We start from the raw sequence: 25,210 nt of genomic DNA, 5'->3' as shown, positions 1-25,210 counted from the left end.
TAACCTGGATGACTTCAGTTTTACCATGTCGTTGCCTTCTAACACGAATTCATCTTCTCTTCCAGTGTCTGCTATTCAACGATATTATGGTGTTTGCCGTACAAGGCACAAATAATCGAAGTGAATTGAAATGACGCTGGATCTGAAAACTTTATGGTTTGAAGATTTAAGAAAACAAGATCCCCAAACAAGTGAGAACAGGCTTGTATTTGTACTTTTGTCCTTCGTTTGTTTATCATGCTTAAATCTCCGTTGAATATATTTTTAGTCAATGTGATGCAATTGAGCTCTACACCCCGCATCGTCCTTACACGATGTACGCATGCTCAAGATCAGACAAACGCATTTGGATTCAAAAATTAAGAACGGCAATCGTAATTTTGCTGTATGGACCTGACTGCGATGATCCTGATGGCATGGATATTTGTGAGTATCCATATCTACCCTGTTATATCAAACATATTGACTTTATTACAAGTGAATACAATATCCCTTACCCAGTTACCCTGAATACAGTACACAAGTGATCCAACAATGCTTCAATCTTGAGAAGAGTTTACGAGTTGTTTTTAGTTTAATTATTATATTATTCTTTTATTTCATTTTAACAGCCAAAAGAAAGGCGTCTGACACGTATTTCGACGGTAGTGTTTACTGTGGGGATTACGTGAACGCCAAGAGACATGGTCATGGCGTTATGGCCTGGCCAAATAGGACTCGTTACGAGGTACGATGATTTCACATCAAAAATGAATTACAATAAACTAGGTCTGCAGCTTCTTGAAATATTGTTTCTTATCTTAGGGAAACTGGGCCGACGATGAGCGTCATGGTTATGGAGAGTTGACTTACTACACGGGCGAGAAATATGTTGGAAATTGGGTGCAGATAAGAAGGGTAAGTTGGGAATAGGTGTTGCTCATTTTTTTATGTAGATAGTGTTCAGTTTTTTTCTCTAAGAAAGGCAGCAAACTCAGTAAATATTGATCGATGTAAGTGGACCTACATGTACATATTGTTTAGAAAAACAAGAGATTTAATAGCTTCTTAGCTTGGTGATGATTTTCCTACTGTTTTCATGATCTATTTTCAGAGGGTCAGGGGAAACAAACGTATGTGAATGAAGATGTTTATGAAGGAGAATGGAAAGAAGGATGATGCATGGCCGGGTATGTCCATTAGTTTATGATCATTGTTATGTTAGAACCTGTGGCTTGACGACTTCATTCCTCCTGTGCAGGGCGTAATTAGCTTTGCGAATGGCGACCGTTATGAAGGTGAAATGTCAAATAATGAAGTGGAAGGCAACGGTAAAATGACGTGTTCTGGACAAGTGGCTTGTTTATGATGGAGAGTGGAGAAGAAGCAAGGTTTTTATTGTCTTGAGAATTAATTTGCTTTTAAAAGATTGATTTAACACATTGATGTATGCTTTCTTATTTTAGCGGCACGGTCGCGGGCATATGTTGTTACCAAATGGGAACGAGTATATGTATGTATTATTGAATATTTCATTAATTTAAATAATGAGGTTTGCCGAAGTCATCACAAACAACAGATAATCAGTTGAGATACTGTGCCTCATTATCTACTGTTCCTGTATTGTTGTTAATGTGTTTGGCACATGGTAAGAAGCACAGCGTGACATTCCCTTGAAACTCAGTTGTTGCTCTCATTTTACTCTACAGCGGGGAAATGCTGAATGATCGTATTTGTGGGTCTGGAAAAATGGTTTACTTTAACGGCGACGAATACGATGGTGAATGGGTGAACGGCGAGCGTCATGGGAGTGGAAATTTCAAATTTTTCAATGGCAGTGTTTTTGAAGGACAGTGGAACAGAGATTTTATAAACGGTCAAGGAAAAATGAATTACGCTAATGGTGATGAATACAGTGGAACATGGTACCAGAACATGGTACGTAGTATTCATAGAAACATAATTTTATTGTGTAAAAAAGTCATTATGGAACGATGAAGAATATGACCAGACTGGGCTCAAATTTCTACACACTTCTAATTTCAATTAGAATGATAATTGCTGTTGCAAATTTATTCTCCAGAGAGTTGGTAAAGGCAGTTAATATACGCACACGGTGATACGTATGATGGTCAATGGCAGGAAGACACTATGAATGGAAAAGGTGTTATGTATTATAAAGATGGTTCAGTTTATGAAGGAGATTGGTGTGATGGCAAGGTTTGTTGTAGGACAATATTGATGAGCTAATAATAGAATAGCGTTGGAACGACATTAGAACAGCGTTAGAACAGGTTGGAACAGCGTTGGAACTGCGTTAGAACAGCGTTGGACGGCAATAAAGCAGATAAGGCATTTGATCAGCACATACAGTATGATCTAATATCTCATATTTTGTTATCTTCAGCCGAGAGGTCATGGTAAAACTACTTACAGGGATAAACGTCAATACGAGGGTGAGTCAAGTATTATGATGTACGTATATTTGCCTTTACCTAAACATCCGTAACTCTTGCGTCTTACCCTCGTTTACATCGATCAAAAGAAGGACCTTATGACTTTCTTTCAGGGGAATATCAGGATGGTGTCCGTCACGGTCGAGGAAGACTCCTGTATCCAAATAATGTCCACTATATCGGGAATGGAAATTAGATAAGGTTGGTAACATAGGATAGAATGAGATTACTCGATGAAGTAAAGGATATCATATGATTGTTGGGGTATCGGTGTATGTGAACTATCCTTTATTTTTTTCTAGTTTGATGGTAGTGGTGTATTCACGGACCCTAACACTGACTATTCATACACAGGTATATTAAACCATACTTAATGTATCTCCCCGTGTCGTGATGACATTGCTTTGAGACATTTCTTTGTTTACAGGTGACTGGTGTTGCGGTATGCGAGAGGGGTCTGGTATCGAGATATCTTACAGAACACGTTATGAGGGTGCTTGGAAGGCGAATATGGTACGAGACCGTACGCTAGATTTATATAGCTTCTTCCTCTTAATCAGGTTTCATTCAGTATCTCCTACTGCTTGTTTGTCCTTCAGAAACACGGCGTGGGTGAACAGAAATCCCACGGAGGACATATTTTCAAAGGAACTTGGAAAGAGGACAGAAAACATGGATTAGGAGCTCGTAAGTTGAGATCAGGCATCGAAGACAACAGGTTAGAAAGAGTTCATTATTAGGTGGAATATTATCATGCTTCAATAGTGTCAGGGATGTCTTTTAAAAATGCCTTTCTCTACTTGTGAGCTGCGCGCGTTTAGAGCAGTCGAGTAATTCGGTTTTTATTTGGAAGAATTGCGCATCAGTTTTTGAACATATTTTTTATCAATTTTTTATCCTTTTGAGTTTCTGGTCATAATATTTTGTGAATTAATCTGAGAAGGTGAGACGTTTTTTTCGTGAGAGATAAGAATTTTTTGAGATTATCTCCGCAGATAACTTTTGTTTTTGAACGGCCCGTTTTTTAAAAACAAAAAAACTTTTGTGTAAAGCATCGTCCTTTGCTAATCGTCGCTCTTTTTTATTTTTTACAGCATTGGCATGAGGGACATCTCATTGACGGCTCGGAGACTGTTGCCGAGGATTTACCACCGCTTCCTAGACGATGATATTTTACCACGTCCGGAGTCCTGGATCTAGTGACGCTCCAAGCGAGCGATTATCCCAGATCTATAGCTATTTAACAGCCTTAAAGTTGGTATTAGTTGTGCACCCCCATACATTGAAAACAATACTTTGTGAACAAAGTTCTCAACAGTTTCGCGTAGTATCATCACTCTAGCCTTCTAGACCAAATGTTTAGTCGAAATACCAGCTAAAATTGTTTCAAAAATATCTTTATCGCCATCCATCATCGAGTGTTTGGTTAAAAATATCATGTGTTGTTCCCACGAATCTACAGTGAAGACGTATATTCTTTCAATACTAAAAAGTTACCTGGTGTGAAAATAATTTATTGTACAAATGTTATATTTTATACATGCGACGATTGTTTATTCGGGTTAATTAAATTAACGGATCAAATTGTTATAGATTTCAGCACGTATAATATTATTCATGAACTACAGTTATAATGAAAAAATAAGGTGTGATTTTGTTGTGAATCTTTCCCTTCACAATGAGATGAAAAAGCACCGCACTGTAATATAACTTACGGTGTATCTTCTATGCATATTGCAATTATATTGTATGAAATTTGTGTCTAGTGTGCGAATTGTGTTAAGTCTATTGTTGCTTTTGTCTTTATGTCCTAAACAAGGTCGAATATTTTTATGATGTTTCTAGCAAACGAATACAGCTTCCTTTATAGATATTAAAATAAGGATAAACGTCTTGTTGAAATCCGTATAAACTTGCTTCAACCTTCGTTCTGGTGTTAACAATTGTGAGTTGCTGTTCCTCGCAGTCCAAAGTTATTTCCAACACATCTTCGTTTTTCCACTGCCCGAATCAGACCTCGCTATTCCTGTTGGTTCAGAATACATCAAACCATCTGTGGTCCACACCCACTTACCGCCCTTATACCAACCCTTGCGTCTTCCCCGGAGTAACACACCCCCACAGCACAGAAGATACCAAGTCCTTGTATCACCCAGCGATGGATACCGGAGGAAAACGCCAGACTTCCAAGCAAAGTGTTGTCGTCATCCTTTGCTATTGCATCAAAGTTGTTCGACGAGATTTCACAAGCACCGCGAGAGCCATGTAGCTTCAAATACCACGAGCAATTTCTTTCTTGGAAAAGGTCTTGTTCTGTCGCCATTTCGTATGTCGTGATTGTTCTGGCAACAGGTACATCCATGTCCTCCATCATTTCATTATTAACTATGAAAATTATAAATATACAATTAGCCTCTTAAACTTTCAAACAAAGTGAGAAATTCAGACAGAGGCGATAAAAGCATTCATATTTTAGTGCTGTTTGTGATAATGGTAGTGATAATATTGATGTTGTTCATCTCGGGTTGAAAGAAAGAAATGAAATGCACTAATTTCTTCGATTAGATCACACTACCTGTTGTCGCGTTGTTGTTCCCTTCATCCCAAATCTCTGAATATCCTATGTAGTCCTCTTCATCCTTGCTATCCATGATCTGATGTTCTTCGTAATCATCATTTATCCCGCCTCTGTCATCATCTATGTCCTTATTTGAACTTTCAACACAATTCTTTGTGACCTTGATTCCTCTGGAAACTTTTATTCTCTCTCCTCGGTACATGAACGTGCTGGATTGGAAGGGTTCTTTTCGATCATCGATCACCTTAAAGAATGTTTTACTCTGACCATCAGTGTGAAATACAGCTTGCGCAAATGACCATACTGGTTGTCTTTCTTCTGTAACTGGTACTGCTCCTTGTATGTCTCTAATGTTGGGTTTGTATGTTGGTGTGATTTCTTCATTTCCTGGTTCAGTATATTGTGATGGTGGAGGTGGTTGAAGTAATGGAGATGAGGGTGGTGATGGTGGGGGTGATGGTGGAGGTGTGGTGGTTGAAGTAATGGAGATGAGGGTGGTGATGGTGGAGGTGATGGTGGTTGAAGTAATGGAGATGAGGGTGGTAATGGTGGGGTGATGGTGGAGGTGATGGTGGGGTGATGGTGGTTGAAGTAATGGAGATAAAGGTGGTGATGGTGGTCGTGCTGGAGGTGATGGTAAGGATTGTAAAGACATGAACTGAGTAGCCTGGATTTTGCAAACGTCATCTTCAAATGTATCTTCTTTTATTGCTGGTAGGTATTCCAGAGTTGTTGATGGTGGTCTGACTTGCTCGATGGTCGCATAGCTAACAACAAACTCCTCAGGGTCCACTTGAGAAGTGAGCTGCTTCCCAACTTTCCATTTGTCCATATCGTAATGCAGTTCAAAATGCGTCCAAGAAGATTCTTGCTTTCCATATCGTTGAAACAGCATGTATGATGAATTCACTTCATTTTCGTTTTGTTTAATATTCATTGTTGTCCTATAATTATTCTCGCCTGGACTGATTTCCGTATTTGTGTTTATTTGTCCGCATAAGGTTGTTCTTCCTTTGGAAAAGACGTGGTCGTTTAGTCTCGTTTATTTCAGGTTGTTTCATGTCGTGATGAGATGGGTAAGTTTCACGATAGATGGCTTTTTCACGGACATTTTTACCATCGATTGCAACTTCGCAATCAACTTCGCAATCAACTTGGTAAACGACTGGCGACCGTATGTTGGCATATGAAGCTCGTAATATTTTATAATCGGACTTGTCTGTGTTCGAGTTAGAATTTGAAACTGCTGAATCCCAAGGAAGATGTTCAATCACGTCATCTAGCAGGGAGTCCATCTCAGATGATGACTCTGCTGATGCATATAATTACTTGAAACAGATGATAGATCACCTTGGATAGGCGAGGCAGCGGCGTCGTGCATCATAAGATCATTATCATCATTATCATCATCGTAATCATCATTATCATCACTATCATCATCGTAATCATTATTATCATCATCGTAATCATTATTATCATCATTAATCATTACTCGGGTCACGATCATCAGCATCATCTTCATCAACACAAGGATTTCTTGAATCATAACTCAGATGTGAAATAACGAAGATAGGGTGATCGCTATTAGCGTCAGACAGTCCATAAGCCATTGTTCTCGTCTTGTCCTTAGGAGGAAGAACCTCTCGATCATTGACAGTGATGTCCCAAGCGTCTTCCTGAGATTCTTCTATCTCTTCTCTTCGAACAGTTTCTGGTTCTTCTGTCTTCTCTACAGAGTGATGTTGGCGGTCTTCCATAGAGTCAAAATATTTGTCAATTTCAGAGAAGAAATCTTCTTGCTTTTCAGTTTGTACTTTACTCGTCTCTAAAATGATCTCCGGAATTTGATCTGCTTCGAACGTTTCATCAAGTTGAGATAAGTCTGGATACTCGAAACAGCTCTTTCCTACAGTTCTTGTGATAACCTCAGAAATTTCATTATTTGATTGCAAAAGATATAGTTCCTCCAATGTTTGTGTTTTATCCGCCATTTCAAGTCGTGTGTTAAGTTCCGACGAATAAACTCGCTCGTCCACTTTGATAGAATGATATTGTTATTTACCTCTTTCTTCAACTCCTTCGTTTCATCTTCCCCTGTGTCTTCCTCAACGAGGAGTTCGTCCAGCTTTGATAAGAAATCACGTCGAACACCTTCACTCTTTTCTTTACAAATTGCTTCCTGTATTTCTTTCCCGGGGAGTAAAATTTCATCCAGCTCGTTTAACAGATGTGTTTGTTCGGTATTCTCATCTTTAGCAATTCTCTCGTCAACCAACTCATCCGCTTCAAAACAAATGAGATGTTCAAATAAACGCTGATCAGTCATTGCCTTGAAATCCACCTTTTGAACTGACTTGTAGAGATCGGTTTCTAACAAACTGTCCATCCTTGGATTCTTGGAAATTTGGTCCTGTGTGATGGGATCGCTTGCAGCTCTCTCTTCTTTGATTTCTTGAATGGACGATATTTTCATCGTGGTCTTCTGATTGCAAGTATCAGGATACGTTTTACTAACGATTTTGATTTTCCTCTATATTCTCTTGTTGGGTCATTTTCTTCATCAATATTTGTCCAAACATTTACATCTTGTTCCAAGACGTCAAAATCACTTTCACTCTCTCTAAGATGAGCTTGCTTTTCATTTACTTGGATCTTAACTTCACTTAGCTCACGACCCACTCCTAGTGAGTAGTTCTGTGTTGTTTTTTGTGGAAGTAAATTGAGTGTGATCACCGCTGACTTCAGCTTTGGGCTTGTAGGAATCAACTGCTTATCCAAAACCAAAACATTAAATGCTTTTGAGAAAATGTCTGAATTTTCAGCATTCATTGAACGGGGTGGTATGATATAGGCGCAACTCCATTTGTTTGTATTGATTTCTAGGATAGTTGCAGTCATTGTGTCTTGGTGTTCCGTTGATGTGCTTACCGGAGTGGTTACAAATTCTTTCTCTTTATCAATCTTTGTTTTTCCTCATCAGTCTCATCATTCTCTCGCAAACCTTGTTCAACCATTCCTTCTGTGTTTTGTACAATACTATCAGAGTTCTCCCCTGAATCATCAGGTACTTGAAGCAGTAAATCAAGAGTTGACGTAGTTTCCAAAATAATTCCCTGGTCAGTGTCCTCCTGTGTATTTCGATATTCGACGAAGTTTTTGTCCTTTCCGTTTTGAATTCCGGCTTCGTAAAGTGCTGCTGTATCCGAGTCTTGATTCAACAGAAACTCTTTATCACAAACGCTAGACTTATTCTCAAGTAGTGCTTCGTGCTCAAATACGTCACTGTTTATTTCTTCAATAATTGTTGGACTTTCGTCATCCATCATCAGCTGTGTTTTCGTAGTGTTGTTGTCAATACCAAGCTTTGCGTCTTCTGCTCCGTTTTTCTCCCAGCTAAGATCCAAAACGGGGTCATTTTCTTCGGAATCTTCATTTGCTTCGAGCATTGTTTCATTCTCTATGCGAGTAAATAGTTTCCTTTCAATATTCTCATGTAAATCTACATCGTTCTTCTTCGTTTGCTCGTGTATTTCGGCGTCCGCACAAATTTCTTGCTCGAAATTTATTGGATTCTTTAGCGACCTTAATTCTCTTTGTCCGTTGCCATAAAATCCACCTTCAGGAGAATCTTTAAGTCCCAGCAAACAAAACATGCCCATCATGTTCTTCAAAAGAGAATTGTCTGTTTTCTCTTGCGATGTTTCAAGCTTCCTGGCGTCATCTTCATCTGTGTTTTCGTTCTGATCATTTCTGTTTGGTTCGTGCGTTTCGACCCTTTCGACCTCTCTTTGGTACTCCCCTCGTACACAGATGCTAGACTGGCGAATACCTGAAACTTTGACTGTATTATCGTCACACCCTCTCTTGTACAGGTTCGTATTTTGTCTTGCTGTGTTCTCATCGCGAGCAGTGCTGTTACTCAAGACTCGTAATGTTATTGGGGATATATTACAAGAATGGGAAGAGTATCCCTCGTTATCAACCATTATTCCTCCACAGTTCGTTCCGTCCACTTGTGAATCGTTCGCAGTTGATTCTATGTTATGGTTCGTGATCAAGCCTTCTTTATTTTCTTGTACTTCAGACGTGGCCGCATCGCGGTAGTTTGTATGAAACTGTTCGTGAACACCTGTGAGTTCTTCTTCTGAAGTGGATGAGTGTTCGCTGTCATTGATGCACGCTAATGCAGCCTGCTTTTCTTCGTTTTCATTGGCTGTTTCTTCTTGTGTTGTCGCTGCATGCAAAGTATTTCCAGTACCATCTGTCTTGTCCATGTCAAGTGTTGTCCATTTTGAATCTTCACTGGATTCTATTATTCTAAGTATATTTTCTGCTGTATTCGGGACCCAAATACCTATGTCTCCTTCTTTGATGTAACTAATTTCTTCTTCGAAATTTGGTAAATTTTTTTTCGGTTTTTCGAAGTTCAAATCCGTAGTTTCATCTTTCTTTTTGTCCCCCGTTCCATAACCTCTGCCATTGACCAAATCCCTCACTTGTTCCAAACTTACTTCATCTTCTTCCAACGCCACTGAATCTTCAAACGTTTCAATATTTTGAATTTCTCGAGAGCTCATATCTTGTTTGAGCGAACTTAAATTCTCTAAAGACTTCTTTAGTTCGGCTTTTCCTGAACATAAAATAGTTTTCCAACCTTTATCAAAAACATTTCTTTTTTTCTCGATGCTTTCAGATGTTCCCTCGATCGATAGACTGTCGTCATCATTCGTTCCCGGATGTTGCACATGCGCAGTCTCACTATCATCGTCATCATCAAAAGATAGATCTCGTTTTGTATTTTGAAATGCGGTAAAACTCAGATGGGGACTTGCTTCGTGCTCTGTTTGCGTGCGTAGGGTATCGTTTTCGAGTTTAGTTTTCTCGTGTTTCATACTACCTCCATTTTCGTTTTCATCATCAGTTTCAATATCTATATTCATAACAAACGTATCTTGGGTTTGCTGTTTGATGCCAGCATCGGCGCGAGTGGACTGATAACTAGCACCAAATAAATCTGGAGAACTTTTACTAAATTTCCCCAAACTAAGATGGCGCTCTTTGCATCCTGCAAGATCCTCAGTTGATGCGCTCATATCCTTAGATGATGTCCTCAAACCCCCGAAAAAAGTATACCGACTATTCAGTGTAAATGAATGGCGACTAGGCGCATGCGCTATATACGATTCTTTAAATGGTATTGTGGGCTGTATTTTGACTGGGTCCGAGTCTTGATTATCGTCAGGTCGACGGAGATCTTCAACGCTCGAGAAATCAAAAATCGATCTTCGGTTTTCGGTTTTGTCTCGCAGTTGAAGTTCCGCATATTTGCAGTCTTTTGCATCCATAATTTATGATTAGCAGGCCTTTCAAATTCTGTCGAAAGAGAACAGTTTTATAATCCCCTGATGTTGCTGATACCACTCAATATCCTGCTGTGATCATCTGCGTCCTAATCAATCTTATCCTAATCTTTATTGCATACTAATCTTTTATACTTAATGTATTAAATCAGCAGTCAAAGCAATGAAATTCTCGCAGCTTGATATTTTTTCTTTTTCTGAATGTGGAATGCAATTGTTTTACAAAATAGGTTCAAAAATCTTATCGCTTTCAATAGTTCACCTTCATAGAAAAGGAAATAATTCTTGTAGTAAAACTTGGAATGATGATATTTTTGAAATGAAGAAAGCAGTCAAGATTATTTATCGAGTTTTGATGACTTTGAAGCATTAACTGAAGACTAAACTCTCACTTTTGTTGACGTTTACCTAATCTTTTGCTTGAAATCATTTAAATTTGCATGATACCTGCTATCAGAATGATGCGTACGATCAATCTTATGCCATGGATCATCCACCTGTTGGACAATGAATATTTCCATTTGTGAAAAAACCACAAATTGTCCAATTTTCTGCTAAAATTCCTTGGTAATGCGATACACAAACAGCCCTGAAAAACGTTTATTTCTGTCGTCTTTCTTTCAATCTCCCGAATAAATTTTCCGATTAATTAACGCGAAGAAAGGCGCATCGCGGGTTTCCCCCGTATCCTAGTGACATGAATTTCAAACATTCAAATGCAGTTTAATTGTTGGCTTTTTGAAAGCGCAAGAAGCACTGATCAATAGAACCACAGCTGCGCATTTCCTGTGAAATATTTATGACTCTACATGAAATAGATTTTAGGCCATGAACGGCAGTTTAAACGATGTCAAAATCTTTATTTTTCGATCGTCATATTGTAAAAGACGGTGGAACATTGGGCCATTTTGATAAGTTGCTTTCAATTTAGTCGCGTGACTGACGTGTCACACAGCAAGTTGACTGATGTAAAAGATCGTTGAGTTGTGTCTTCCGCAAGTATAGACTAATGTATATACACTACACCTGACAACAAATGGGGTATAGAAAAAGACTATTTCGCATCGTTGAAAGTGACTTATGCACTTGTCCATTACATGAACGAGTCTAATATTAGACTACGTCCATAATTATGCTTTTCATCTGTTGTTGTTATAATTTGAAATACGTCAAAGAGGAAACTAGTCGGCAGCTTAAAGATAAGGAGATTCCGTTATCTTAGTCATGCTTGGTTTTAAACGCTAATAAAGCAAGCTTATATATAGTTGGAAGTTGGAACACAATATTATCTTATTAAAGAAAAAGATTTTGTTTTTTTTTTAAATAAACCAAATATGTCATTTCCTTGCGGGGCCTTCGAGTGCGAAGTCAGATGACTGATCTCAAACGTGGCTTCCTCATCCTGGATGTAACGAATTAAGGATCCAAGTCTTCCTCGTACCCAGTGCCTTGGGAATTGTGTCGCGGTCGAACAGTCTCAGTGATGATTGATGATGTATATCTGTCATGTGTCTCTTTTCTCGGCCATTTAATTTTCTATGTAGTTTGTTTACTCATCTCTTTTCAAAGTTTATGATTAACACAGACACATCGCAGTCAAGATTAAGTTTTTGTAGATTGCTTTATCTTTATATTTCTCGAGCATCGCACTAAAAGTAAATTTTAGATCAGAAATAACGGTGTTTCCAAACATATCTTAAGCCAACTCATCTTACAGTGTCTATAATCTTTTTATTTTGGAACATTTTGGGGCTTAACTTATATTAAAAAGGTAAGTATTACGATTCAGTAAACTACAACAGAAGGATTGAGCTATGGCTGACAAACAGTCAAACACGACAGAGACTCTGAGAGCTCGTTTATTTTATGGAAAGTAACACATCACATTTTCATTTACATTTCTAAAGTACCTCCTTCAGCACTGAACTCATAATCAACTTTACCCTAAAACTTACCTAAAAACATACTGTCTCATTCTCATGTCCATTTGGGAGCATATTTGTGCATGTAAATAGGATGACTCGTGTGCATCAAGGAGGTCATTATTCAACACATCTAAAAAGGCCTGAAACACACGCAGCATTCATATGATTGCATCAAGTTGTTGAAAACATACGGGTCAGTATTAATAACTAATGAGACCTATAATGGTTTTCAACATCATGCATAATATTGGAAGTGCTATTTTAATTTATTTTCATTAAGTGCAATTTAGAACTGGAGAAAATTGAAAGTGAGATTGTTGGAAATTGTCTGCGATGCTGTATACTCTGCGAAAAGCAATGTAAGTAGATGAATGAACTGTGTTGTATCTGAATTTTGTGCTGTTATCGTATCGTATTTGCCACTTACTTTGTCTTGTAGTCCGTAGCAAATCTATAGCTGTGGATCATCCGTATGATATGATCTGATATTATATTTCTACGAATACTTTACTTCGTCTTCCATTTTCTTCTTCCATTTCGTTCAAACAAATCGTGCATGTATCACGTCATGTTGTCAGCAAGGGAATTATTTTTAAATTACTTCTTTTTCTCTCATTCAATGCGCGTTATTGGCGATATTGCTTCCGTGAGGAAAACATAGTAGTCATGGTAGTAGAGCAATCCATAAATACAACAATAACATACATCCATTGAAAAGGACACCGCACAAATGCACATGTATGCTTATGGTATATTGGTCGTGTATTGTAACGATAGCATGTGTCTATAAATGTGTTTATTTGTGTCGTTTCAAAAAATCTTTGTCTTTCACGATGTGCTAGAAGGAGGACATCCTTTGCAATTTCAAGCAGCGTAAAGATATGATTATGACTAACAACTTCCGAACTGTCGCGTCAGACCAATACCTGAGGAGTTCTGAATAAAAAATTCAACCCTCAAGTAAATGATTATTTCTGAATTTTGCCCCAAGAGATGATCGAACATCTGAGGATGTAATCGAGACAATTAATCGTGCCTTATCGGTATACGCCTTTGACGATGTTATCATTATGAAAACAACTCTGATAGACCGATACACACCAGGTATTCAATTTACGCAAAAGGTCAACACTGCTTTTCCGGGCAAGGATCACACCTCTTGTAAGCGAAGCAGCTATTTCATTTCTCATGATTGACTGCATAAACACACGGCTGAAACATTGTTATTAAAACCTATTGCGCTTTGAAGTCGAGAAAATAGATTTAACCAATCGCATCGCGCTTGTGGCTGACCGTCAACTGTGCGTCTTATTAAATTGCATCGTGATAATTGCTGACCTCTATATTCCAAATCTTGGATAAAAAGGCTGAGGAACTGAATCATTTGAACTTCTTTTACAAAGGTTTCATCTGATGAATTTTCGCTTATTGGAGATGAGGGAAGTGACTTTTATTGCCCTGATGTTATGCCATCTATTCCTCCAAGGTAATTTGTCAAATATTTAAGTAATATATATAATATATTGATTGGAAAGATCATTATTACCGCACTCATATGTTTGTCGAACCTACACAAGATTTATCTGTACTAGATCAGGTGATTGTTCATTGAACTCTGTCTAGTTAGGGTTAACCAATTTTTATCTAATAATGTCCGTTATTATGTAACTGTGTACATACACGCTTCAAGGGCTGAAAATCTCGAGATCTTTGTATTAAATAACGAGAGCCTGAAATGAGACTGGATCCTCATGAATGTCTAATGATGGTTGAGGCATTGAAACATACTATGTTTCTTCCGTTCTCCCACCCCTTTGAACTTTACTAACTTTTTCTGCGAATCTCTGAATAATCAGAATGAAAAATTACATCAATTCGTACGGTCGGGAATTTCAAAATATATTTCGTGCATGTTCAAAGGTTTTATTTATCGCAACCTAATTTATCCACGTTCTACTTCATTATACACAAAGTTGTTTTGTATTCTTCTTTCTTACTTTGAATTTCCTTACTTAGTCAAAAACCTGACAAGAACTCTAATTTTAATACGAATAACTATCTCTGGAAGCTATACATAAGTACAAAGTTTTATTCCTTAAATGAATGTATTTCAGAATGAATACATATTTCATGAAACATTTTAAAGAGGTATAAAATTGGTTGCTTTCACCTCGAATCATTTACAACAACAATGCATTTATCAGCACATATGGTCTGCATCATGCTAGTTTGCTATACCGCGGGTATCAGCTCCGCCAGGAAACATTCCTACGGTTCAACTATGAAAAACGTGACTTGTTTCATCTGAGAGTAGGCGTTTGGGCGATCATTGTCTTTGGCAGGTGCAAGGAAAGAACGATGGGCGCCGGACACCTTACACAAAATACACACAAAAAACATATCAAATTTCACTGTGGTTTCGAATGTGAATTGAATCGCTTATCAAATGAAACAGCCATGAAGATGGCAGTCTTTTCATTCACTTGCAGGCTTTGATATGCGCTAGTCTTTATTGCGAAGATGACAAACACACCTTGTATCAACGAAAACTTTAAATTGTACAACTCTGTACGAAACCTCCAACTGGGCGACACGAGATTATTAATATCCCATTTCAATTCACTCGCTAATTATAAGTAAACATGAAAATATGAATGAGTGTTGGATAATTATTATTTTTCCTGTTATTTTGTGCATTTTATAAGTTCCTATGGCTGTGTTTGTGTGTGTCTAAAGTATTAATATTAGTATATAAGTATATATGTATCCTGTTCAATTCTACTACCACGTTTGATCTCTGATCTCTGCAGAAATGCATGGAGTGATGAATGTATACTTCATCGTCTTTGTCCTCAGAGATTTGTCCTTATATCGATCATATCATGAACTTCACAACAGTTTAAACGTGCGATGTGCAGAAATAATTCTGTTTAGGCTTCTTTGAGTGGTGTTTTTTTATTCGTCATATATCGTGAGCCAGCACTGTTTTGTCACCCAGACAACACGGCGAATAAAACACAGCAATTTGAGATCAATAAATTGTGGATTGTGTTACTAAAGTTGTTTTTAATGATGATGAGCCAGGCTTGGGCAATTGTTGTTAAACAAACGCATACAAATGTTGTATTCATGCTGTTATTCTGATTGTTATTTCGAGAAATATCACCTGTTTGATATTACCCATATAGCATCATAATGAACATATGATATATATAACCTTTGCTTATTAAAGCAATAGGCGTGTTTGGAGCATTTTCAGCTTTGTAGAAATTCATAATTCATGCAATTTCTTCCTCATTTACTCAACTCACTGGCTGTTTGGCGCGCCATCAAGTAATTTGTTTAACACCACGATATTTAATTCCTGTAAGTGAAAGCGTCGCTGTCAGTTAGTTAATGGCGTGTGCTTCATACCTTTTAAAAGCTTCTATCAAGTTAAACAATTAATGGAAAGGTTTAGAGTTTATATTTAAAGTCAAGAAAACAATATTCAAGTGTTTTTAATATGTGATCAGCTGTAGTCATTGCTAATTTTATCTCACGGATCATATATATCCACACTGAAAACATAAAAAGAGACTAAAGTTTTTGTTGTCGTAAAAAACTGTTTAATCTTCATGCTTTTACCACGTGTAATTTGCTATCTGTTGTTAATTCTGTGAGATCGTTAATCGTGATAAATCATCAAAAGCGAATATCGGCCGGAAGAATATTGACTCAAAACTAGGCTAGCTTCAGGCTTGACATTATTCAAATTCGTGATAAGATGATAAAATTCAGATGAGAAACATGACGAGACTGTGTGTGTGGTTTCCTTACCGGGTTTTCTCACAGAGTTGCCTCAGTGGGCGCGTAGAGGTCAAAGTTAATTTTATCAAGTTGTCATTATTTTTATTTTCCCGCATTAACTAAATCATTGATGATACTAGTTTTTATCAGTCATCTTTACAGAGAGAAACTGAACTGTAATGGGAGTTTAAATCATTATGATCTTTGCCAGTTTTCACTGGCATTGGTATTGGTATTGGCATTAGTGTTAGGGGCTGTTTACATGAGCCCGGTTACCCGAGATTCAACGAAGCATGAGATGATTTTGAGGTATTGAAATGAGCAAATAACATGATCCTGGCAGTCGTATAATCACCACATTAATAGCATGTGCTTGTTTGGTATCATAAAGACTCAATACCTCAAAATCATCTCACGCTTCGTTGAATCTCGGGTAACAGGGCTCATGTAATCAGCCCCTTAGTCGTCTTTGTTGGGCATTAGCTTGTCTCCTATATTTATAAGATTCTGCAAAGATTACCATGACGATCCCGTATTTGTATTTGTATATTAGTCTTATAATTCCCGAACGAAACCTGAGAATTAAGAAAACCTTTCTCATGCCTTATTGCTTAATTTTATTATTCTTATTCTAGGTCATCAAGCGAAGTTCTTGTCTAAACCATCTGAGAAAGTTCAAGCCACAGTTGGCGAAGATGTCACTTTTAACTGGACGTTCACTTTAGGAAACCACGAGTCACTAATTATGATGACATTGTACTACAGCAAGTCCGTACAATTTGAAAGTACTAAAGAGATTATAGCGTACAGAACGAACAAAGGTGGTCTCCATGTCACCGACAGTTCAGCAAGAATGGTCACTGAAACAGATGCTGGTGTATTGACATTACACAGCGTCACAGTTGCAAATAGCGGATTTTACAAATGCGAAGTGTCGATTGAGGGTCAAGCCCGTCCCATCTGGCGCAAAACAGAATTATTAGTTGGAAGTAAGTACATAAAGTTAATTTGTTAGCTTTTTATTCCATTCGGATTCGTTCTTTGCATGATTCTTCCTACACTAGTTCAGCTTTGGCATCATAAGACAGTTGTTTAATCTCATAAAATTTCATATTGTAGCTGCTCCTGTGATTCATTCCATTCCTGAACCTCAGATTACCATATTTGACGGTGATCACGTGAACATCTCATGTGAAGCAAGTGGCATCCCGGTCCCCAGTGTATCATGGTATAGACGTACAGATAGCTGGAGTAAGATCAGTGGAAGCATGATACAGATAAAAAATGCGAATCTCTCGGATTCTGGCACGTACGAGTGTCGCGCGAAGAACGAATTTAATGAGACAAGGAAAAAAGTCAACATTGTGGTCAATGGTGGGTGTTGAGTAGTAGATTACTTGCTATCCCAAATGTCTTTTTAAAGAATAGGTTAAGACTCTTCCTAAAGTAATCAATCCATAAGTTGACGCAATCTTGATTTACAGCGAAACAACGGCATGTTCATCATGAATTCGTTTACTGCATGAAGAAGTGATATATTTGTTGTTCTTGCTTATTACAGAGAGACCAAGGATAAGATCGTTCTTTCATACTGCAGCTTTGGATAACACTGTGTACGAATGTGATGCAGTATCTTTCGTATGCGAGACCAGTAGATCAAGTATTCCTGTGAAGAATTTTTACATCTACCACGGGAGAAATCTTCTTTATCGTAATATTGATAGAACTAATAGCGAAAGCCGAGGATTGTTCACGATCGCTGAGATTAAGAGGAAACATGAAGGAACGTATTATTGCGTTGTTCAAAATGAATACGGGTTCGGGCATAATAGAACGATCAGCTTAACTGTGTATGGTAAGTGGGTATAATATTGGAAATAATGGCAAATAATAATTATGATGATAATAATGTTTGTATATGGCTGTGACGATGACAATACTAATAATTTCATGTGGAGTAACTCAGTAAGTCTCAATACAAATTCTAATTGAAGGATCTAACTTTTAATAAAATTCATTCTGAGAATGATTTGTTTCCAGATGGTCCTGAGAACTGTCCAATGAAAAGAGAAATACTTACCGAAAAGAGAAATACGACCAGACGTATTAAAACACAACGTGAAAATCCATCTCCTACAACCACTGGTAAGAATCATACAAAAAGTTCGTGAAAATCGTCGTTAACTATATTTTTTTTCAATTATTTTGGATCATTCAATTTTTTTGTCATTCGTTGCAAACAAAAATGAAAACACAAGAAAGGGAAGTTGGAGGTATTCATTCTGGGACACAGATCGCAGTTCCTAGCTTGCTATTGTTTGTGATAGCCTTATGGAGTATCTTCTTATGAAAGTGGAAATGCTGGTGAAATAAAATTTCCTTGTGAGAAGAAGGCATACCAGCTTCTGCAAGACAATCAGTCGCCGTTGTTCTTTGGACAAACTTTAACAAGTAATCATGGCACACATTCATTCTCAGTGAAACTGAGACATTATGTGTTCTTAAGGCCTCAATGTAAATGGTCGTGTTAGCTTTTGGATCGCTACAGAAATTAAACAAGAAATTTACTAAAGAATTGATAATATTGGGGAACTTCGTATATTTATAGCGCTGTAAAAAACAAAATTAATGCACTGTAAAGTATAAAATTAGTGAAAAACTAAAGATAATGTTCTATCTGTGACAAAGTTTGTAAACATTTATTATGTAAATTAATTAACTAAATAGTAAGTAAGTAAGTAATATAACTTTAAAAACTTTAAATTTGAATATTCAGACCCTTTGGTTGCCGAAAGTATTATCAAGTTTATTTGCACAAACTTGATTTTTTGACAGGAAGAGAAGCACGATATTTGAGAACGTTGAAAAGAGTTTTGAATTTGCATTTTGCAGTACTTGGTAAGCTTGTTGATTACCAGAGTAATCACCACTCAACGGTCCCGCGAGAGAAAGCAAAAAACAAGGGCCATTGTTTATGTCCAATGCTGTGATTTTCATGGGACAAACGCATAAACAGCAATAGATAATGAGGTAATCATGAATGAGATCACTGATGTTTTATGCGTTCTGCACATGGGAAGAAGGAGAGCGTTTGAACACGCTTTACACTGTGATGATTTTTGTACTTTGGATCAAGTGAAATCGCTTGTGAATCGCTATCTTTGAGTCAAACATGTAATAATGGGAGATGCTCTGTGATGGCTCTGTGATGGGATTGTTGTTTGGCTAGTCAAACAGTTGACACAGTCGAAGTCTGAAGCAAGATTGTGCAGTTATAATCCATAATCAGGTACAATGACCGTGTTTTATACTGTTAACTGTTTAGTGAAACCCCTTTTGCCAACACAATAAAGACCTGGCCAAATTTTTACAAGAAACATATGATCCGCCTGGGCAAACCTCCGCTATAAAACTAGTTCGTCTCAATTAACTTCATCTATAAACGGCTTTGAAGGTCCAAGACGCCATCTTGCCAAATAAGACAAACACGTGGGCACTGGGCAATTATAATATTGCTTAAAAACAATGGTGAGGTTCGAAGCGGGGGTAAAAAGGGGGGTAAAAACGCGACAATGCCAGCAGATATATCTGCCCTCAAGGCAATTCTCCGCCCGCGCGGGCTTTGTTTTTTCTGCCCGTCGCTGGGCAGATTTTCAAAATCCGCTTCGCCGGCACTGGGGGAACCCGAGGGGGGACCGGATGGCAATGAGAATCGCCTTTAAGCGCAGCAATAATAGAGAATCATTTTCGCTCAAATCGATAGGTTGTCACTACTATATAAATCGAGTTACTGATTCGCCTCGCCATATAAAGTATAAAACGCAAGCCTCGTAAGATCCACAACAGTCAGCTGACTCTCTAAGTCTAATTTCTATTAACATTTGACTAAATCAGGGCTCTTATTTAAATTCATTTGCATTGACGTAAAGAGGTGCGTCTTTCAGTGGCGAGTAAAAATTTTCTTCTTCGTCACCATTCCTTCTCAGAGCCGTGTACGCCTCGTTTTCCTCCTCGGGCGAAACATAACGAACGTCAATACTTGTTTTGCCAGGTGATGGCTGCGGTTTGTCATAAGTCAAACCCTCTTTTGAAACATTTCTTAACGTCACTGGACTTGTTTTCTTCGTTTCCTCAAGTCTACGTCTTAAACGCCTGATAGATCTGATGCAATATGCCATAATGACCAGTAGGATAGCCACAGCTATCCCAAGAATGACAATAACGATCACAAACAAATTGTTTTCCGACTGATCATCTGAAAAAGAAGTGAAAATTTTAGGTGATGGTTGTGTGATCCTGCTGAATTAGGCTGCATGTTAATATTGTTAATATTGCTGGAATAATCATCAGCCGTCCATCCATCAATCTTCACCAGTGCCATTACCATCATCTATCTTCTCTATCAACAACTGAACTATCATTTACGTTTGCAATCCTACCTTCTGATAACGGAATGACTTTAATAGCATGGGTTTTATTGCCAAATTGATCCTTGATATGACAGATATATGTGCCAAAATGCGTTTGATTTTTTAGCACAACTGAAAGGATTGAACTTTGTTGAGGATTTTTCGTTTCGACATAGCTTTTCATCATATTTTTGTCCTTTATCCAACTGAAACGTATTGGTGGTTCCCCTGTGACTGCACACAGAAGGTTCACAGTATCGCCTTCTTTTGCGTGTATCTCTTGACTGGAAATCTTTGCCAGCACGTGAAGTGGATTTTCTTTAAAAATCAAAGTTATAAAACTGTTGTTGTGTATATGAACTCATCTACCAAGTCTAGCCTCCTTCATCAAGCAACTTACCTATTTTCGATGTTGAGAAGTTCTTTACCGCCATCGTTTTATTATTCCGTGCAACTTTAATTTGATATTTGGTCTTTGGCTTAAAGTCTCCTACAATCTGAGATGATTCAGGCAGGGTTATTTTCATTGAATATTTCAATTTGGTCTCTTCGTGTATTTCTAATTTATATTCTTCGTCACTAGATAATAAACATTCATGAGGGTGTGTTGACCAAGATATCTTTGCTGACGTCTCATTTACATTTGTCACGTTAACTTTGAAATCTAGAAGAGAATTAAAAAAGGTTTGTGCAGACAAAATTTGACTGAGTTTAAAAGTATACATCAATTTATGAAAACTTTTTAAATATCAATATATTTTATCTTAGTTTACGATGTTTTTAGTCTTACCCAATTCAATATTCCTTGTTTCACAAACATATGACTTCAGTGTCGCATTGCATTTCTTTGCTTCCCATATTACGCTAGTCTTGGCAAGCTCCATCCTAACACAGTTTTTTGACCCTTTTTCGGATATCACATGGCCTCCTAGAGCGTCAAAATTATTGGCGCTGGTCTCATTTTGTAAACCAATCCAGACTTCTATAATCTCATCCCCCGTGTGAAGCCGTTTTCGGAGAAACTCGTATTCCTGTTTCGTGGAAATCTCAACAAGTGTGCTATTCATTTCAATACATTTTTTTCCCGCTTCTTTGTATGCTTGCTGTTCGACTGATAAGCGATAACATAAATTACGATGAGGCCTCCATCCTTCGCGACAACTTTCATTTCCAACTAAAAATATGTATTATACGTCTATCAGACTGTCAAACTAGGCCCAGGTAATCCGCGTGTCCATGATTGTGATAAATTAATAAATAATTTCGAATGATGATAAATTGATAAATAATATCGAATAAATTGGGGCATGGTTGATGCATAGTTACCTAGTTTACGAGAACAAATATATCTTTGCAGTTTCCCACAATTTTCTTCCAGCCAAATGTTGTTAGTTAAACGACTGGCAATGCATCTTGATTGGTCATATCTCGTTTTCACTCCTCTAAGAAATGTCGCTTTCTCTCCATTTTTAAGTAATATTGATGAATTCCCTTCTGATCTTAAACCAATCCAACTCTTTTTTCCCGACAAATGTTCTCCTAAAATTTCATTTTGGTGTTGGGATTTAATGCTTGCAAGGTTAGCTTTATTCATCCTGGAGCAGCGTTCTTCTGCCTTGTTCCAGTTGAGATTTTCCGTTGAGGTTTTAACAATAAAACACGAGCATTTGACTCGATACCAGCCATTTGGAGGACAATTTGAACCACCTGAGAAATAAAATGCGTGCTAATTAGTATGAGATTTAAGACAGATTTAACTCCCGCTCAAACTGTTCCTGACTTTAGGCCCGATTCAGACGTCGAACTTTTCATGTGCCGAATCAAATGCAAATCAACAAAGACTTTAGTTCATTAACATTAGATTCGGCGCATGAAAAGTTCGACGTCTAAAACGGGCCTTAGTTGTTCTCGTTCCGTATCTAAGGTATTGACAGATGCACCCAATTCGAAACAATATCCTGTAAGTGAATCGAAAGTAACAATTAAGCCATTACGTTATTTTATCGAACAATTATCACCCACAGAATCACGAGCTATCTTCTTATATAGAGTACTTATCAAAATGCGGTCATCATTTTTTTATTGGTGACGTGCAGGGTAATAATCTCAGTAAAAATATGACTAATTTTTGTTTCAGAAGAACTTTCTTATCTTCATCGTCATTATAATCAATTGTCCTTAATCGTATTGAAACTTACCAGCAGTAGCGAAAACGTTAATATAAGCAGCTAATATAATAATACCACACGGAGTATAACTCATTTTGTGAAATGAGTCTGAAACCATATGAACACCTCCTTAGTTCACACAACAGAGAGGAAGTTGAAATATTAATAGAGACAATATCAACTTTCGATGTACATAAATTAACGAAGGCGCGTGATCCGGTCTATCCTAAACAAAGATTTCCGGATTACCACGTTTTAAAACAGACATGTTGACTATATGCAATATATTCCTGTCTCGTCAGTTTCACCCGCACTTCCCTTTCTCAGGCCGTACTTGGAAAATGGCAGGAGAGAAGCTTGTATTCGATATGCAAATTTATACAAACATGAAATTAATTCAAAGAAGTGTTTTCATCATTGATATACGATCAATATAAGCCCTTCAATGACTCATGCGATTCACTGACTGTGCACAGCGAGCTTCATAAATTAATAACTTGTATCCAACTTGAACACAAATAAGCTGTGATCTTAAGCCGACAAACATTTAAGGCGGTAAGGATAACAAATAGACACACAAAACATAAAAAAATATTGAAGTATTTAGATAATATACAATTAACTAATATCCTAAACATCCGGCATATGGCGTGTGTGGTGATTAATGTGCGGGGCGATATTGGTTTCCAAGTATTTCTCCTTTAATTTTCAACAAAATTAATGTTTGTATTTAAATTACTGGCCAAAATATCGTTGTACTTCAAAAGAAACTCTATAGCTTTATGTTTATTTTTCAGTTATGTATATATAGGCAAGATATATATAAGCTATAAATTCTTGAGAGTCAGTGGCGTGTTAGCTAATCCTCAATATCAAGTACTTCTAATGCCAAAGTATTTTTCCTTTAATTTTCACCAAACCGATGTTTGCATTCAAATTCTCGGCCAAAATATCGTTGGACTAGAAAAGAAACTCTATATATAGCTTCATGTTTATGTTTCAGTTATATATATATAAGCAAGTTACATAAATCATAAATTCTTGAGAGTCATTGCGTGGTAGCTAATTCTCAACATCAATATCTCTAATGCCAAAAAAAATTGCACTTTCTTTATGTTTGAATCAGCAATTATATCCTTTGTTTCTGACTGTTTTGAATGCGTTACAGGAGTACAAATTTCTTTTGCACAAATATTTTTCAGGCGACTACACTATTTCGGCTGAAGTATCGCTGAACATCGCACGAGTCATTGGTTAGAATGCTTATATTGATCTACTGTGACACGGATATATAAACCTTTTTTATTTAATCTGTTTATTTAATTTGCATATTGAGTATTGTTTTCCTCTCAATGAGAGTACGACGTGATATTTTCATCTTTCACTAAAAATGGCGACGAATAGGGATGACACAGGAAAATATTCAAGAGAAATTTCGTGATGAACACCAGATAAACGTGATACGAAGACTTTGAAAGTTCGATTAAAAGTTCGTAAAGAAATAAATTAAAAAAAGAAGTAAAGAAATAGTTAAAAAAAACATGCTAGTGAGGAATATATCTTCTACGTATCTTCAACAATGATTAATCTGATCAGATTTTATGAACTTAATCTTTTTATTCCCATTGCTTGAAGTAAATTAAGTTTTTTTTACTTCACCAGCTGAAAGAGTTTTCGTGAGAGGAACCCTTGCGTCACTGTGATAAATCAAAATTTCGAAAAAATGAAATATTTTTCAAGGCGTATCAAACTACGTCGTGTACAAACAAGTCTCATTTTCGATTAGAAACAACGGGATCTATTTCATCTCTTGGGGTCCTGTAAGGAGGCGCAACAGTTGAATATTCATAAGAATGATATGTGACTATATTTGTGGGCAGTTGTTTGCTTCCGCTTTGGTCAATTAACACTACAAATCCTTACAGCTTAGCTGTGAAATACACAGTTGATATTTCCCAAGATATAACCATGTTCCGGGATAATTGGAAGAGGAATTTGGTTTGGTTCATCTCTCATCTTCTCTATTTTCACCAACACGGTCAGTGACTCAGTGTTGTTATTATATATAAGATAATGCATGCAAAGGCTTATTTCAGACGTTTTTATATGCATGCGAAACGTGATATTAAAAAGCTTAAGTCTTAAGGCTTAAGTTCATTTTCATCCGATTCGCCGGGCACACGAGAGGTTGGACGTCTGAAACGATCCTACATCATATATTTTGTCATCTATTGACGTTCATTAGAGGCAGTGTCTGATCCTAGAGAAAGTTAGTGTTGACTATATAGGCTAGAATTAGGATGAAGCTTAAATTAATCATTATAGTTATAGCTACAATTGGCTATAATATGTGAAATAATTTTGAATTATGCATAGTTATAATTTGTACGTTTATTCGTTGTTTTATGTTTGATCTTTCAAAATTTTCTATTTTGTTTACTTCAGCAAAGAATAAAATGTTTTTATAAATCGCAAGGCAAGCCACCTGGTAAATTCCTCTGGATATACCATTACCCTACAAGAAATTATTTACGTTTCTCATTTCT

At 37.2% G+C, this 25,210-nt stretch overlaps 4 protein-coding genes and 1 long non-coding RNA gene across 5 annotated transcripts; 2 read left to right on the top strand and 3 right to left on the bottom strand.

Annotated features, from left to right (window-relative positions):
- The first annotated feature begins 71 nt into the window (after positions 1-71).
- Positions 72-4,038, top strand: LOC114525323. Its single transcript, XR_003687184.1, has 15 exons — positions 72-191; positions 269-426; positions 612-727; positions 805-897; positions 1,094-1,169; positions 1,241-1,370; positions 1,446-1,492; positions 1,689-1,917; positions 2,063-2,199; positions 2,387-2,435; positions 2,549-2,636; positions 2,738-2,789; positions 2,863-2,948; positions 3,035-3,153; positions 3,530-4,038. It is a non-coding gene; the product is annotated as an uncharacterized LOC114525323 (long non-coding RNA).
- Positions 4,039-4,157: 119 nt separating this feature from the next.
- Positions 4,158-6,433, bottom strand: LOC114525322. The gene is made up of 2 exons (XM_028546581.1): positions 5,011-6,433; positions 4,158-4,820 (listed from the first exon to the last, which is right to left on the bottom strand). The coding sequence occupies exons 1-2, from the start codon at positions 5,948-5,950 to the stop codon at positions 4,480-4,482; spliced, it is 1,281 nt and encodes a 426-aa protein (XP_028402382.1). The 5' UTR covers positions 5,951-6,433; the 3' UTR covers positions 4,158-4,479.
- Positions 6,434-7,598: 1,165 nt separating this feature from the next.
- LOC114525567 lies at positions 7,599-11,039 on the bottom strand. Its single transcript, XM_028546952.1, has 2 exons — positions 10,821-11,039; positions 7,599-10,386 (listed from the first exon to the last, which is right to left on the bottom strand). The coding sequence occupies exon 2, from the start codon at positions 10,356-10,358 to the stop codon at positions 7,950-7,952; it is 2,409 nt and encodes an 802-aa protein (XP_028402753.1). The 5' UTR covers positions 10,359-10,386; positions 10,821-11,039; the 3' UTR covers positions 7,599-7,949.
- Positions 11,040-12,290: 1,251 nt separating this feature from the next.
- On the top strand, positions 12,291-18,658 carry LOC114525336 (hemicentin-1-like). Its single transcript, XM_028546595.1, has 7 exons — positions 12,291-12,657; positions 13,702-13,784; positions 16,723-17,076; positions 17,207-17,461; positions 17,649-17,942; positions 18,128-18,232; positions 18,594-18,658. Exons 1-7 carry the CDS (start codon positions 12,632-12,634, stop codon positions 18,656-18,658), a joined length of 1,182 nt encoding a protein of 393 aa, XP_028402396.1. The 5' UTR covers positions 12,291-12,631.
- Positions 18,659-18,819: 161 nt separating this feature from the next.
- Positions 18,820-22,796, bottom strand: LOC114525555 (secretory phospholipase A2 receptor-like). Its single transcript, XM_028546941.1, has 6 exons — positions 22,695-22,796; positions 21,823-22,203; positions 21,287-21,670; positions 20,897-21,160; positions 20,527-20,814; positions 18,820-20,342 (listed from the first exon to the last, which is right to left on the bottom strand). The coding sequence occupies exons 1-6, from the start codon at positions 22,780-22,782 to the stop codon at positions 19,987-19,989; spliced, it is 1,761 nt and encodes a 586-aa protein (XP_028402742.1). The 5' UTR covers positions 22,783-22,796; the 3' UTR covers positions 18,820-19,986.
- Positions 22,797-25,210: the final 2,414 nt, after the last annotated feature.

Source organism: Dendronephthya gigantea, unplaced genomic scaffold, assembly GCF_004324835.1.
Source record: "Dendronephthya gigantea isolate DGI-Jeju-01 unplaced genomic scaffold, DenGig_1.0 000034F, whole genome shotgun sequence".
In the NCBI taxonomy this organism is placed as follows: Eukaryota; Metazoa; Cnidaria; class Anthozoa; order Malacalcyonacea; family Nephtheidae; genus Dendronephthya; species Dendronephthya gigantea.
This window is presented reverse-complemented; position numbering and strand designations above follow the sequence as displayed.

Excerpts from the sequence above, each read along its gene's own strand:
- LOC114525322 (XM_028546581.1), bottom strand. The coding sequence starts at position 5,950 with ATGAATATTAAACAAAACGAAAATGAAGTGAATTCATCATACATGCTG. Across the intron at positions 4,821-5,010 it reads GAACAACAACGCGACAACAG|TTAATAATGAAATGATGGAG; the intron begins GTAGTGTGATCT and ends TAATTTTCATAG.
- LOC114525567 (XM_028546952.1), bottom strand. The coding sequence starts at position 10,358 with ATGGATGCAAAAGACTGCAAATATGCGGAACTTCAACTGCGAGACAAA.
- LOC114525336 (XM_028546595.1), top strand. The coding sequence starts at position 12,632 with ATGCTGTATACTCTGCGAAAAGCAAT. Across the intron at positions 17,077-17,206 it reads AACAGAATTATTAGTTGGAA|CTGCTCCTGTGATTCATTCC; the intron begins GTAAGTACATAA and ends TTCATATTGTAG. Across the intron at positions 17,462-17,648 it reads AGTCAACATTGTGGTCAATG|AGAGACCAAGGATAAGATCG; the intron begins GTGGGTGTTGAG and ends TGCTTATTACAG.
- LOC114525555 (XM_028546941.1), bottom strand. The coding sequence starts at position 22,782 with ATGGTTTCAGACTCATTTCACAAAATGAGTTATACTCCGTGTGGTATT. Across the intron at positions 22,204-22,694 it reads TAACGTTTTCGCTACTGCTG|GTGGTTCAAATTGTCCTCCA; the intron begins GTAAGTTTCAAT and ends TTTATTTCTCAG. Across the intron at positions 20,343-20,526 it reads AGTCATTCCGTTATCAGAAG|ATGATCAGTCGGAAAACAAT; the intron begins GTAGGATTGCAA and ends CTTCTTTTTCAG.